Below are 15028 nucleotides of genomic sequence, written 5' to 3'. Positions count from 1 at the left end.
AACATATGCTGCTGTTCTTGTTCTCAGTTTCTGCTTATGATTGCTACAATGGCACCCGATGCTTGGCATCTAGGAGAGGAAACAGTAAGCACTATAAATCCTGGGACTTTTGATGGTATTTACTCCTGGGCTCCCCCCAACACCTAGTGGCAGTGTAGTAGGGGAAAATGTCACTAACTGAGGAATCACAAGGAAAGATTCTAATTGCAGGTGTACCAGCAGCTGGTTTGGGCAGATCACTGTAACTCTCTAGGCCTTGGTCTCTTAATGTGAATATTAATTTTTACTATTTCATGGAATGCTTATTAGGACATAATTTCACATCTGTGAAAATGCTTTACAAAATAAACACGTTTTCTAAACAAAAAATACCCATAAAAGCAGCTGAGGTATAAGATAACAGAGACTGTAACAGGAACTCGCTTAGTATCTTTGGATTGCTACTGTCTGGTCTGTTTTCTCAGCTATTCCCCAACCAACCTGTAAGCTTCTTGGTTGGGGTCAGAATTACATTTTCAATGGCTTAAGGCCATCATACCTAGGATAATAAACTTCATCTGTTAGTTTTTTTGATGGCATACAAGTACTTGCCCTGATCTCCTCCGGCATTATAAAATTTCTACCTTTACTCTCACTACGCTCTTCCCCTTTTATACTTATATATGATTGTGCTTGCTTACATCTTAGCTTTAGTCAGGAAAACCTACTTGTACTCTTCCTTTCAAAATCTTCCTCAAGTCAAACTACATGAATATGTTGGTCTGGTTTTTCCTCTCTGTCATGACATATCTCTTTTTAAAAACTTAGCACAAAAGTCCACCTTGTAAAAGAAGTCCTCCCTAATTAACCGAGATGCATTTCTCATGCCATGCTATTTCACTGTGCCCAACGATATACAACACACAGAGACACAGACATACACACACATACATTATATTTATTTCTTACACAATCACACATGGATGCAATGATCTCCGTTGGTGATCTAAACATAATCCTCTTCAACCTTCCTCACTCCAAATAAACTTGCTAATAGAAAGCTCTAAGTCACAAGCTATTAAGTGAAAGAACCCAGAAATGGGAGGAAAGAAGAAAAGGAAGGAAGAGAGTGAGGATAGTTGTTAAATTATCTCTTCTATCAGATATATATAAAAGGTGAAGTAGCTGTGTAACAGCTAACCTCCCTGAACTCTATGCTTTTTTTTTTTAAATCACCACTGAGCTCCTCTCCTCAACAGGGAACAGTCTCTAGCACACATCAATCTACACACCCACCCTACCTTGACAGCAACATCAACTTGTGTGCTCTAGTGCCTTACAATTTATAAAGGTTTTCTCAGATACTGTACCATACATTGATATTACTATGAGAACAGACCAATGGGAATAATACCCTATTTGAGAAAAAGAACCAACTATCACATGTACCTATTTATCTGCAAATTGGGCTTTTTCCTGACAAATTTTATAAAGGCGTCCATTACTTTTAGGGTATTAGGCATCTGGTGAGCTGTGAGTTATGAGTTTGTGAAGATGATAAAAGCAGAATCTGTATAATAGTACATTAACTTGGGAAATGGGATCATTGTTCAGTTATGCTCTCAAGAAAACTCACAAATCTGAGTTTCAGACTGGTGGAAGGAGTAATTTCAAAAACATGCTGGAAAAAGAGCTAATATGAAATAGCTCCAGGCACTAGGATTCTAATTAAATTAAATATGAACAATGATTGAGGATTGCCAAGCCCCTGTTGTTAGACAGAGAAGAAACACAGATTCAAAATCTGCAGTGAGAGGTATGTATTTTAAATAAGCGTCAACCAAGCTTCCATTTCCATAAGGCCAGATTCTTGTACAAAATAAATCATGTTTTCAGTGTAATCTGAATGGCAAGTAGAAAAATAAAATTAGGAGAACATCAACCCATACAGGTACTGATGAAGGCATAATCTTCCACCTGCAGAAATTAATGGTAATTTCTCCATTTAAGGGGGAGAAACAAATGTAACAGATTTCCCCCACAGAGAACTCAATTCAAGGGAGAATATCTTGTTGTTCTTGTTTATAATTCTCTTAAAGTACTGGAAACTAAAAATTTTTGTTTTAAAATAAAAAATACTATGAAGTCCAAGATGGTCATGGTGCTTCAAGTTATATGTTCATCTGACCCTTTCTTGGGTCATAATTTTATCAGGAGCTTCTTCAGAGTTTGGGGTCAAATCCATGTTCTCTCAATATACCAAGTCAGTTCTTGGACTTTTTAAGCTTTAGTATTAAGGAAGATCCAAGAATGCTTATATTTGACTTTTGTGGGTTTTTTAAAATAAAGAATTAGTAATCAGAGTAGAATAGATAAGACAATCTGGCAGTGTTCCCATGAAAAATACATCAAATGGAGTGAGACAGCAATTACAAGGAATCTTGAGTATAAAGATAAACCCTGGATTTATGTTGAACATAGAAAGCAAGGAGTGAGAGAATAGATAGATGGCACATTATGGGAGTAGTGAAAGGGGGACATCCATGTGGAAAAAAAAAGACATTTTTAAGAGAACAGATTTCATAAAGTGTAAGAAATACTTTTTTGCATGAAACATTTCATAGAGGAAGTATAGACTAAAGGTTAAAAGAACATGTATAAGAGTAACACTTTAGTAACAGAAGGGAGAAGTTTTATAAGTTTTTTAAGGAAAGAATTGAAAGGAAAAGTAATATAACAAATACAGACCTGGTTGGAGTAGGAGTGAAGGGTGGAACTATCTAACATTATCTAAGCAATAATAGCATAATAGAAACAAAGCCTAATGGAGTAGTGAGGAATGAATATAGCACTTATGTATATTTATACTAGCAGACAGAATTAATTAATCAGAGTTGAAAGGAAAAATGAAGAGCCATCAGCATGCAGACAGGAGGTAAAGCCATGGGATCCGGAGCAACAATCCAGGGATAGTAGTAGTAAGAAAAGAGGTCACCAAATGAAGCCATTCAGCAGAAGCTGAATATTAAGAATGGCTGTAAATCCCATCATCTTTAAAATTCTGCTCAAATTCTAGGTCTTTGATCCAGCCTTCCCTGAACATTCCTGTTCAAGGCTGTTGTCTTTTATTTTCCCCTTAGGTCTCTCACCTTTAGTAAACTTTCCTCATTATTTAAAGCTTAACATAGTATCTTCTCAATCATACTACTCTTTGAAGAATGGGTTCAGGTGTTGCATTTACTTGCATTTTTCAAGATTCATAGCTCAATTCTACAAGTAAAGTGGCTATCTAGTAAATATTCATCATATGGATGAGTAGTCCAACCTTTTTTATTTGCAGGTAGATACATAATCTACCTTAAAAGGAGTAAAATGATTTATGATAAATAAGTACCAGAATCAGGGTAAAAAGGCCACTTTTTTGGAGCTTCAAAGTACTGGAGCACAACCTCAAAGGAAAGATTTGGGTTAACCAAACAAGTATGAAGGCAAAGAGAAAGGATACAAGTTAGAATAAGCTGAAAAGATGATGTGGGAGAGGACAGATAAGACTTAAAAAAAAGAAAAAAGAAAAAAGAAAGCAAATATTGGGAAACCAACATAAAATGTCAAGATTTGGTTTTATGGGTCAGAAAAGTGATAATATAATATGCATGATTTATCATTTACTAGTAAGAAGTTCAAGATATAATCAATAAAAATATTGAATAGATTTTTCATTGCTTATTTGAAGTGGTGTCTTCGTAATAATACTTCTGAATTTATTTGGGTTCCTTACATAGATTTGGTATCATACCACCAAATAATGTTTGCCCCTTTTATTCTGAAGGCTACATTTTAAGTTGTAGTCTTTTAAAGTTGTTTCCATAAAGAGCACATAAAATCTTGAGCTCCTGGAAATAAAATTTCTTTAAGAAATGTGTTTTTAATAGTAACATGGATGGGCCTTTACCTATAACTCTGTGGCTCCTCTAAACATATACAGACACTTTGAGATGCTTGGTTGCCAGGCCACAATCATACATTGGATTATATCATAAGTGCTCATTTTTTACTGTAACTAGTTAAAAGAAAAAGTTTGCTTTTTTGTAGTCATCAGCTCTGGGAAGCATTCTTTGGTGATGCGTAACACTTAGGAAACCTTAAAATTACATGTACCAAGAGGGAAATCAGACCGTCTCACTTAAACAACTTAAATTAACCTCCTTTAAATTTTTTTTTTTTTAAGTTTCAACTACAAGCCATAGTTAATGTTCAGTTACCTGGCTTAGGGTTAATGATCTGGATCTGTTTCTACTACTTTTGAAAGAACTTGTCTGTAATATACAGATCAGTGCTTCACCTTTCTGTTTTGCTTTCTGAGTTGGTCAACAGCTCTAACCACTGAGGGTCACATAATGTGCTGCCTCACAGTATAATTGACAAAGATCTACATTTAGCTCTTAGAGAAACTGTTTCAAGATTACGCGGATTGTAGTGAACATTTTTAGAAATCGTGAAGGCATAAAAAACAGCAGAAGTTTGCTTTTTTTTAAATTAAAGAACACAAAATATAAATCAATACTCATTTTAAAATATTTTTCAGAGAAAAATATAAGGTATCTAAATCAGAAAGAAGGAAGTAAAATGGTCTCTGTTTGCAAATGATATAATCTTAAATACAGAAAATCTTAAATACTTCAGCAAAAACTGGTTAGAACTAATCAATGAATTCAATGAATTTGTAGGATACAAAAATAAAAATCAATTGCATTTCTGAACAACAACAATAAACTCTCTGAAAAAAACAAAGAAAACAATCCCAACTACAATAGCATCAAAAACAAAATATTAAGGAATAAATTTAAGGTGCTGAAGGATCTATATATTTAAAACTATAAGACATTGATGAAAGATACTGAAGAAGGCACATGTAAATGGAAAAAGAGCCCCTGTTGATGGAGTCAATGAATTAAAACGTCCATGCTTCTAAAGCCATCTATAGTTTCAATGCAATCTCTAACAAAATTCCAATGGCATTTTTCACAGAATAGAAAAACACTTGTAAAATCTGTATGGAACTACAAAAAATCCCAAATAGCCAAAGCAATCCAGAGGGGAAGACGCAAAACTGGAGGCATTATATTTCCTCCTGATTTAAAACTATATTGCAAAGCTAAAGTAATCAAAAGAGTTCTGGCATAAAAACAGACACACAGACAAATGGAATAGAATAAGAGTCCAGAAATAAACCTATGCATTTATGGTCAACTAGTATTTGATATGGAACCAAGAATACTCAGTGGGGAAAGAACAGACTCTTCAACAAACCGTGTTGGGATAACTGGATATTCTCATGCATAAAAATGAAATCGAACCTCTATCTTACACCACTCACAAAATTAACTGAAATAGCTTAAAGACTCAAGTGTAAGAGATGAAAACATACAAATTCTAGAAGAAAACACGGAAAAAGCTCCTTGACACTGATCTTGGCAATGTTTTGGGGGAATGACAACAAAAGAACAAGCAATGAAAGTAAAAATAAACAAGTGGGAAAACATCAAACTAAAAAGTGTCTGCACAGAAAAAAAGATAAATGAAATGCAGAGGAAATCTATGAAATGGTAGAAAACATCTGCAAACCACTGATCTGAAAAGGGGTTAATATCGAAAACATATGAGAGTCATATAACTAAATAGCAAAAACAACAACAACAAAACAATTTAAGTAAAAAAATGGGCAAAGACTGAATAAACACTTTTCCAAAGAAGATACACAAATGGCTAACAGGTACATGGAAAGGTTCTCAACATCAGTAACCATCAGGGGAATGCAAATCAGAACCATAAGGAAATACCATCTCACATCTGTTAAAATGGCTATTGTCAAAAAGACAAGAGATATTCAAAAGGGACCCCTTGTGTACACTATTGGTAGGAATGTAAATTGGTACAACTACTATGAAAACAGTATGGAGGTTCCTCAAAAAATTAAAAATACAACTACTACATGATCCAGCACTCCCACTTCTGAGTATATATCTGAAGGAAATTAAATCATTACCTCAAAGAGATATCCACACTCCCATGCTCACTACAGCTTTATTCACAATAGCCAAGATATGGGAACAACTTAAATGTCCATCAATGGATGAACGGATAAACAAAATATGATGTATATAAAAATGGTGTATTATTCACACATAAAAAAGGAGTCCCTGCCATTTGTGACAACATGCATGGACCTTGAGGGCACTATACTAAGTGAAATAAGTCAGAGAGACAAAGACAAATACTGCATGATGTTACTTGTATGTGGAATCTCAAAAAGCTGAAATCATAGAAACACAGCAGAATGGTGGTTGCCAGGGGCTGGGGAATGGGGGACATCGGTGATATTGATCAAAGGGTACAAACTTTCAGTTATAAGATGAATAAGTTCAGAGAATCTAATGTACAGCCTAGTGACCAGAACTATAGTATTACAGTTCTATTAGAGTTAATAGCACTATTATTACACAGTTGAAAGTTGCTAAGAGAGTAAGTCTTAAATGTTATCACATAAACACAAAAAAGGTAATTATGTGAATAGATGGATATATTAACTAACTTTATTGTGTTAATCATTTCACTATATATGTCTATTAAATCATGACATTGCATACCTTAAACTCATACAATTTTGTCAATCATATCTCAATAAAGTTGGAAAAATTCTAAATGTTTAAAAATTTCCAATTATGAAGATTATTTTAGTTATCTTTTATTGATATGTAATTAAAATTTTCTGTGACATAGGAATGTCCTCTTTAGATTTATCAAGACTTACTCTGTGGACTATTAATGTATTCAATGTTCGTAAGGTTCTACGTGTGCTTGAGATGTGTATTCTCCACTTGTTAAAACTTTTAGATCAAGCACACTATGTTTGTTATTCAAATCTTTCTTCTTTTTTTTAGTCTGCTTTATATGTTGAGTAGTGAGATGCATTAAATCATACAGTCTAAAAGTGAACTTTCGAATTCTTTTTTTAGATTTGTTATTTTTTTCCCTCTATATAACTTGGAGCTAAATTAGGTGCATGCATACAAGTTCAGGATTATACCCTGAATAAAGCTGCTTTCTCTCTCTTGAAAAAAGAAGGAATTAGGCAGTATCAGTCTAACATTAAGGCTTACCATATAGCTACAGTAATCAAGACGGCGTGCTACTGACACAGAGATAAACACATTAGACACACAGACCAATGGAATGCACTGAGTTATGACAAAGCTGTATACACAATTCAGTGGAGAAAGGATACCCCTTTTAACAAATGGTGCTGGAGCAATTGGATATCTATAGGGAAAAAAAATTGAAACTTAACCTAAACCTTACAACTTATACAAAAATTAAGTCAATATAGATCACATAAAATGTAAAACTATACAACTTAGGAAAAAACATATGAGAAAATCTTTGTTTTTGCTTTTGGTGAGGGAATGTAATTAGGTTATTTATTTATTTACTCTTAGAGGAGGTACTGAACCCAGGACCTCATGCATGCTAAGCATGTGCTCTACCACTCGAGCTATCACCTCCCTCCATGTGAGAAAAACTTTGGCATCTAGGGCTAGTTAAAGAATTCTTAGACTTGTTATCAAAAACATGGTTCATAAAAAGAAAAACTGATAAATTGGACTTCATCAAAACTAAAGGCATTTTCTTCGCAAAAAACACTGTTCAGAGGATGAAAAGGCCAATTATAGACTGGGAGATAATGTTTGTAAACAACGTACCTGATAAAGGGATTTACATTTAGAATATGTAAAAAACTCTCAAAACTGAATTAAAAAATCAATCTAATTAAAAAGTGGCTAAGAGACATGATCAGATACACTGCTGGGAAGGATATACAAATGACAGATAATCACATGAAAGATGTTCAATATCATTAACCGTTAAGGAAATACAAATTAAAACCACAATGCAATATCATTACACACCTATCAGAATGACTAAAATAAAAAATAGGCCTAACACTAAATTCTAGCAAGGAAGAAGAGAAACTGGGTTATTCCTTCATTGTTGGTGGGAATATAAAGGGTACAGCTCCTCTGGAAAATAGTTTGGTAGTTTGATCTAACACTAAAAATACACTTTCTATATAACCTAGCAATTATACTCTTGGGCACTTATCCCAGATAAATGAAACCTATGTTCATGCAAAAACCTGCATATAAATGTCTGTAGTAATTTTATTGTACTAGCTAAAGACTGGAAACAATCCAGATGTCCTTCAATGGATAAATGCTTAAACACTGGTACATAAAAAGTAGCAAACCACTGAGACACACACTTGAATGGATTTCAAAGTAATCAAATTGAGTGGAAAAAGCAATCTCAAAAGTTTACACACTGTATGATTCCACTTATATAACAGTTTTGAAATAACAAAGTAATTGAAATAGAGAACAGATTAGTGGTTAAGGGTAAGGGACTGAGCTCTGGGAGGAGATGGGTATGGCTACAAAGTGGTAGGTAAGGGAGCCTCATGGTGATGAATCTTTATTGTGGTTATAGTTATGTGGAACTGCACATGTGATATTATACACATGTGTATAGAACTACACATACACACACAGACATACAAATGAGTACTTGCAGAACTGGTGAAGTCTGAATAAATTCTGTGGATTGTACCAATGTCGATTTCCTGATTTTGATATTATACTACATTTATGTAAGATGTTAACATGGAAGAGGTCAGGAAGGGTGTTTGAGACCTTCCTGCACAGTCTTTTCGAAATTTCCTGTGAATTTATAATTCAAAAGAAAAAGGTCATAATTTTAAAAATATGAATTATTTAAAATAATTTTGCTACTATGTAGAACAGATTCAATGATATTAATATTATTTTTAAACTTGTATACATAAAGGAGCAAGGACAAGACATAACTTATTCCTAAACATAAATGTAACTTGAGAAATCAGGAACTAAAGGAGGACAAAATTTCATAATCCTCATATAGCTAATATTCTATAACTACAGTAGATATTAACAGGTGGAAAAGAAAAACAGAAAAACAATTAGTTCAGGAATGATATTCCACACATTTAACAACTTTTATGGTTTGGACACCAACCAATCAGAATAGACTGGAACCAATTAGAACACATGCCAGCCATAAGCAACCCACAACTGGGTACTAGGGCACAACAGTGGAACAGTCATCCTATATAATTTATTTTTGATTAACTTTATCACTTCCTCCACAAAAGATTTATATTCCTAAAGTATTGGTTTTTCTTTCTTGAGCTGAAATACTGGAAATGGTGCTCTATTAGTGGATGAAACATACCTGAAGGTGCTCTATCGAAAATCATGACTAATACAAAAATTACCCGTTAGTTAAGATAAGAACTAACTGCTTCTATTAAGATATCTAAAATTTCCTTTTTTAACAAAAACATCCAAAATATCAGTATAGAAACAAAATAACATTCAAATTAGTTTGTTCATAATATTTTAACATTAGTCATTCAAAATCTGCATATAAATGAATCTTTTTGATTTTAAAGTTTTAGTACTTGAATAGTTAATAATTTAGAGCATGATTTTATAAATTATACCTAGTGGAAAAATTTCAAGATACTCTAAAAATATAATCTTGGCAGGCTTAGCAGATTAGAAAAACAAATACTCAAGGATCATATTAATTTTATCATATTTAATTTTGAGAAATTAAGATCACTAATTATCAACACAGATTTAATGAGATAAAAGGCCTAAGCCCCTATTTAAGGAAAATAAATTATGCAATCTAGAAACAGAATTTTAACTATGAAAATAAAACTATGCATGTCCAAATCTGTCAGTTCTATAAAACTCACTTAAGAAATGACTTGAAATTAATTAGTGTTTTCTATTATTTTAGAAAGGCAACCGCCTGTTGAAAAAAATCCATTGAATAAATATTACAAAACGTAGCTTATACTGTCTTTGTTCATGCGCATTTGGGGCACAGCTTTTTTTTTTTTAAGATAGATTAAGTAATAGTTCAAAGCTCTAGTTAATGTCTAGTTTACATGTAGGTAAATGGGTTAAGATTATGTGATTTTTTTTTCCTTTAGTAACATGAGAAAACTCACTTACAATTCATACATACAGAATATAGATACAAAGCCACCCAATTCACAGAGCTCTAGTTATAACTTTGTGAAATGTAGAGTCAGTTTAACAGAATGGAGGGGGAAGACCTGCAGCCTATTAATACTAGGATGGAATTACCTAACTGGATCAGTTTAGCCTGCATGGGTTTGTCCTTTTCCACCTCTCCAGGACACGCTCGAGAAATTAAAGGGTCTTAAGGTAGGGGATGTATTCTGAATTTCCTCCCCTGTGTCTTCTATGAGGCTAATTTGTTGGCTCAGAGCACACTCAAGGGAAAGGAGCAGTTATTTGTAAGTTACGGTGCAACAAACTGTCCTTCTTGTATATGAAATTAAATCTGTGTGAAATAGATATCCTTTCCATTTTACAAGGCAGAAAACCTAGGCTCCCAGAGGTTAAGCACTTGCCTAAAAGCCCACGGATTTGGATTTGGAATCATGTTTTCCCCAGACTACAAATACTACATAATTTCCTCTCCTGAATACAATACTATAGTCCTAATTGAGTTCAGTAACATTTCCACTTTAAGAAGGGTCCTACTAGGATTGAATCCCTTCTGATATTAACCCTAATTCAGTGATTCTTGTAGGACGTGTCACCACTGAGATGTCTGCGATAGGAAATGTCTCAGACAAACACCACGGGACCGATTCCAAGGGCTGGGGACCGTATGATGGTGCCTGACACACAATTCAACCAACCTTGCATGCAGATTATTTCACAGCTAACTGCTATTTCTGTGGCATTTTGTAAAAGCCTAGATTGGCTTGCTGAACAGCACTCCCCCAAATACTAATATTAGAATCCAGTAGTAGGTGGAGGCTTTTTTCTGCCATGCAGAATGGTGCTAAAGCTCCCAAAATGCACAGAGCTATGACAAACGCACAGAACACAATGACTTCAGTATTTTCAACCATACTGTGAGAGAAGCATGTTTTTATGTTTAGTAGCTGTGTTATCCTTCAAACAAAAAGGCAAAGTGTCAATAGAATAAGTGGCTGTTTAATAAGTATTTGCACTGAGCCACCCATAATGGCTTCTCCCCTGTTGATACTAATGAGAAAACATTTACTAGCTTTTTCTCTTGCCCAAGAATAATTTAAATCAGTTGATATCTCCTTTCATTTCTCTTTTACCTGACTTCTTCTTATTATAGCTGGCCAAGGAATTATCTTTATGAATCTCTGTAAACAGAACTGAAGAAGCATAATTTACAAATCCATATCTACATACACACACATACATATGTACATTCATAATAGCATGCACACACCTACAACATGGAATTCAATCCTGGGGGGTAAAATATAAATTATAATGATAATATGGAAATTATGGTGCACAATCCAGAAAGGTTTAAAATGTGCAAATTAAAAATTATTGCACGAAACTTTCTGCTTCCAAGTAAGATGAAGTGAGTGGGTTATAACCCAAGAGAACACAGAGAAAATCTAGATCAAATGTAAAAAATAAACAGTTCAAAGAGATCAGAGAATTGCTAAAATAACAGGTCTAAAACAGTCTAAGAATCTGAACAGGAAAGAACCCTAGAGGGGGGAGGGAAGAATCTGCAGCTGATTTTTTGTTGATTCTAGGCTGTGGGAAGAACATAGACTTGGCCTGGGAAGAAGGCCACCGCTGGGGATTAGAGAAATCAACAGACAGTTGCAGAGTCTTGAGGGACCCACAGAGCTCCGACACATGCCAATCGTCCCATGATGATGTCTGGCAGTTACATTCGAAAGCTGAAAGGTCTAGAGGCAAAATACTAAAAGTCCTGCAGAGCACCACGGATTTTTGGTAGTCTTGCACTACTGAGAAGAAAAATACTTGTAAAATACTGTTCAAGACCAGTCGAGGGGCAGGTCTACATGGACACACTAGGCCAGGGTTCATCCTGTGGACCAAGTCCACCTTGCCTCTAATCTTGGTATGGTCCATGAGTTAAGAACAGTTTATACACTATTAAATGGTTGAGAAAAATATCAAAAGAAGAATAATATTTTATTTCATGGAAGCATGTGAAACTCAAATTTCTGTGTCCATAAATAATGTTTTATTGAAATACATCCATGCCCTTTATTTCTATATTGACTTTGGCCACTTTTATACAGCAATGAGTAGTTGCAAAGAGATTGGATGACCAAAGCCTGAAATATTCACTACCTTACTCTTGACAGAAAATATTTGCTGACCTTCAATGGGCTGTCAGTTGAAACCCTGGGTGGGCAAACACCCTAAGAATAGAAGCAAGCCAGAGGTAGACTGGTCTCACCAAAACTCAACCCAACCTCTTGTGAGCTCAGCTCCAGAATGGATAAAGGTAATCAGTCTCTATCTGTGTCTGGTGAAAGAAGGATAAATCTTTGCTAGGGAAAGATATTATCGTCTTGAGCCTCTCTAATTTTTATACACGTTTATACACATTCCAGGATTGAGAAAATGACTAACTTTTTGGATCCGAGCTGACCTGCAATACATATAAAGAAGCCTGACTTAAATAGTAGGCTCAAGAGCAATTCATTAACATCCAAAATTTAAGTAAGTGTTTTAATCTACATTATCTAAAGAAAAGAAAAATAAAAGATAAGTAACAGTATTAACAAAAAGCACTTTTCGTGGCAGGAAAACTTAAGATATGTGTCTGAAACAACAGCATCCTAACCTAGATGTTAGTTTCTATTGTAGAGTACTCCAATAACATAGGAAATAAAATCTATGAATTGCTTAGTTTGTAGAAAATGAAAATAGATAGTAATTGACCAGTTATAAATCATTCTGAGCTATAAGACTGTATTCTAGGACTCATTTTTTTAACGACAGGTGATTCACAGACACTGGTACCATATTTTAGGCATCTACCATCCTGAGAAGACATACAAGTGCAGATATGAAAAAAACTGGTAACACTAAAATATTATAGTTATGCAATATGTTAAACCTACATCTCTCCCAGGATTTTAAAATTTTAACTATAATGAAAAGAACTACTCAAAGACACAAGACAGCTGAGAAGTTCAATATGTCACAGAACTGCAAAATCATTAAATTCATTTTAATTAGTATATATTAAGGCTTTATATCTGTGGCGTAAGTAAATTGTAACTCCCAGATATAGCAGACGAGGGCATTTAAATTTATAACCTATAATAATTTACAACGCATATCTCATTGGTGTCAGTGAAATGTAACCTAATTGTGCTCAAAAGTCTCAGGTCACAAAATAATTTTAAAGGATTCACACACATGCAGCTATACTTTTATACAGAAGGCATACAAATATAGCTATGAGTATAAAATTAAATATAGATGGTGATGAAAATTTGGATATTATGCATTGAAGTATGTACATATAAATGGTATACTTATTTTTACTTTAACTCAGTTGTATACCTAGCTTGTGAACAGTTACCTTATAATATAGGAATGAACAATATTATCTTGATATTACCTGAGAACGCCAGAATTATTGTTAAAATAAAATGACTTTTAGAATTACAGATCTTTTTAAAAAGTTGACTTTCTAAAAACTATTAAAAAGTTTAAATACCCCTTGTCACTTTCTTCACATTTACGAGCTCTTCAATGATAGATGCCTCTGAACAAGGCTCTAATAATTTGATCAGATAAAGGCTGTGAATGTGGTCAAATAATAAATCATCAGGGGAGTAGGCTATTTATCAGTTTAGATAAATTATAAGTACTCTTTTAACATTAAATTCAATATTAAAAAAACTTAAAAATATTAGTAGCAGACTTCATCTATATAATTTGCCAATTTAAAAATGAAGTTTACCTTCATCTTACCCTCAAAATTTTTTTTAAAAACTCTTTACACAGAGGAAGACAGTCAATGTTTAAGCAAGTTAATGTCATTACATTGAGAACTAGAAAATACTAAAGATAGCACATTCATGCAATTAATTACTGCCTTTAAATGTTTGATTAAAGGAAAGATGCCGTATATATAAACCTTTATATCACTGATTCCTTACTCACTAGCAGAACACTGTGTCTCAACAGAAAAACCACACATTATTTATAGTTCCATAATACTCTTCTCTATACATCATATTTAATTCTAATGAAAAGATCAGAGTTCTCAGAGAGACATACTGCAAACAAAAAGTCCCTAGTAGGAGGCAGAAAGTCAGGCCAGAAGTCAAACAGGACCCACAGAGATGACAGAGAAGTGATATCCAGCACAGTCTGCTCAGAGAGAAAAAGGAAAAACCACATGGCACTGCTGAAATGCCGAGTTAACACTCTCTCCTATCTGAGCATTAAATATTACAGCTTTAAAATTGTTTCAACTAGATTACGGCTTCCTTAGGCGCGACCCTCTTTTTTAAGAAACATGCACATTCCCAAGTGCAATGCTGAAACCCCATAAAAACTTAACAACCTACCATTTTCTTTGCACTCTTCTGGAGGTTTAGCCTTTTTCGCAAGTCGTGGATCCAGCCATGATGTTGTCTTTGTGTTATGGCTGAAAAGAAAAGAGATCACTCTGAACAGACACATACTGAAAGGAATCAAGTTTATTCCTTAAGAAAAAAAAAAGAGGGGGTTAGTCCAACAAAATTGCAATCGATACACTTAATTTGCTTACTGGTTCTAAGTAGCCCTGAAGGAGGTGTAAGAGTAATTGTGCAAGGCAGCTGTAAATTTGGCAACCTCAGCTCCCTGTCCTCAAAGCAGCTATTTTTATTAAAATCAACTAGAATGTTGCCAAGTTAACCTCATTGAAAATGCAGAACTCATCCAGAGCAAAAGGAATTTATTACAAATACAGGATTCTCCAGTTGGAAGAGCACAGTTCACAGGCTCTGACACTGTTTCCTGAGTTTTGCAAAAGAATTATTTTCATCTTAAACCTGCCCTTTTCATAAATAGTTGTTTTGTTACACTTT

The 15028-nt window shown here is 34.1% G+C and overlaps 1 protein-coding gene across 2 annotated transcripts in view; it reads right to left on the bottom strand.

The window, feature by feature from the left end:
• Window positions 1-15028, bottom strand: part of MAGI2 (membrane associated guanylate kinase, WW and PDZ domain containing 2) — a 1098388-nt gene that overhangs the window by 363683 nt on the left and 719677 nt on the right. For both annotated transcript variants that reach the window (XM_072965145.1, XM_072965146.1), the window contains exon 6: window positions 14525-14604. In XM_072965145.1, coding sequence (XP_072821246.1) covers window positions 14525-14604 — 80 coding nt within the window. The remainder of the gene's footprint in view (window positions 1-14524; window positions 14605-15028) is intronic.

The sequence above is a fragment of the Vicugna pacos genome, chromosome 7 (assembly GCF_048564905.1).
Source record: "Vicugna pacos chromosome 7, VicPac4, whole genome shotgun sequence".
NCBI lineage: Eukaryota > Metazoa > Chordata > Mammalia > Artiodactyla > Camelidae > Vicugna > Vicugna pacos.
The sequence above is the reverse complement of the archived record's forward strand: the minus strand, read 5'-3'. Positions and strand labels throughout refer to the sequence as shown.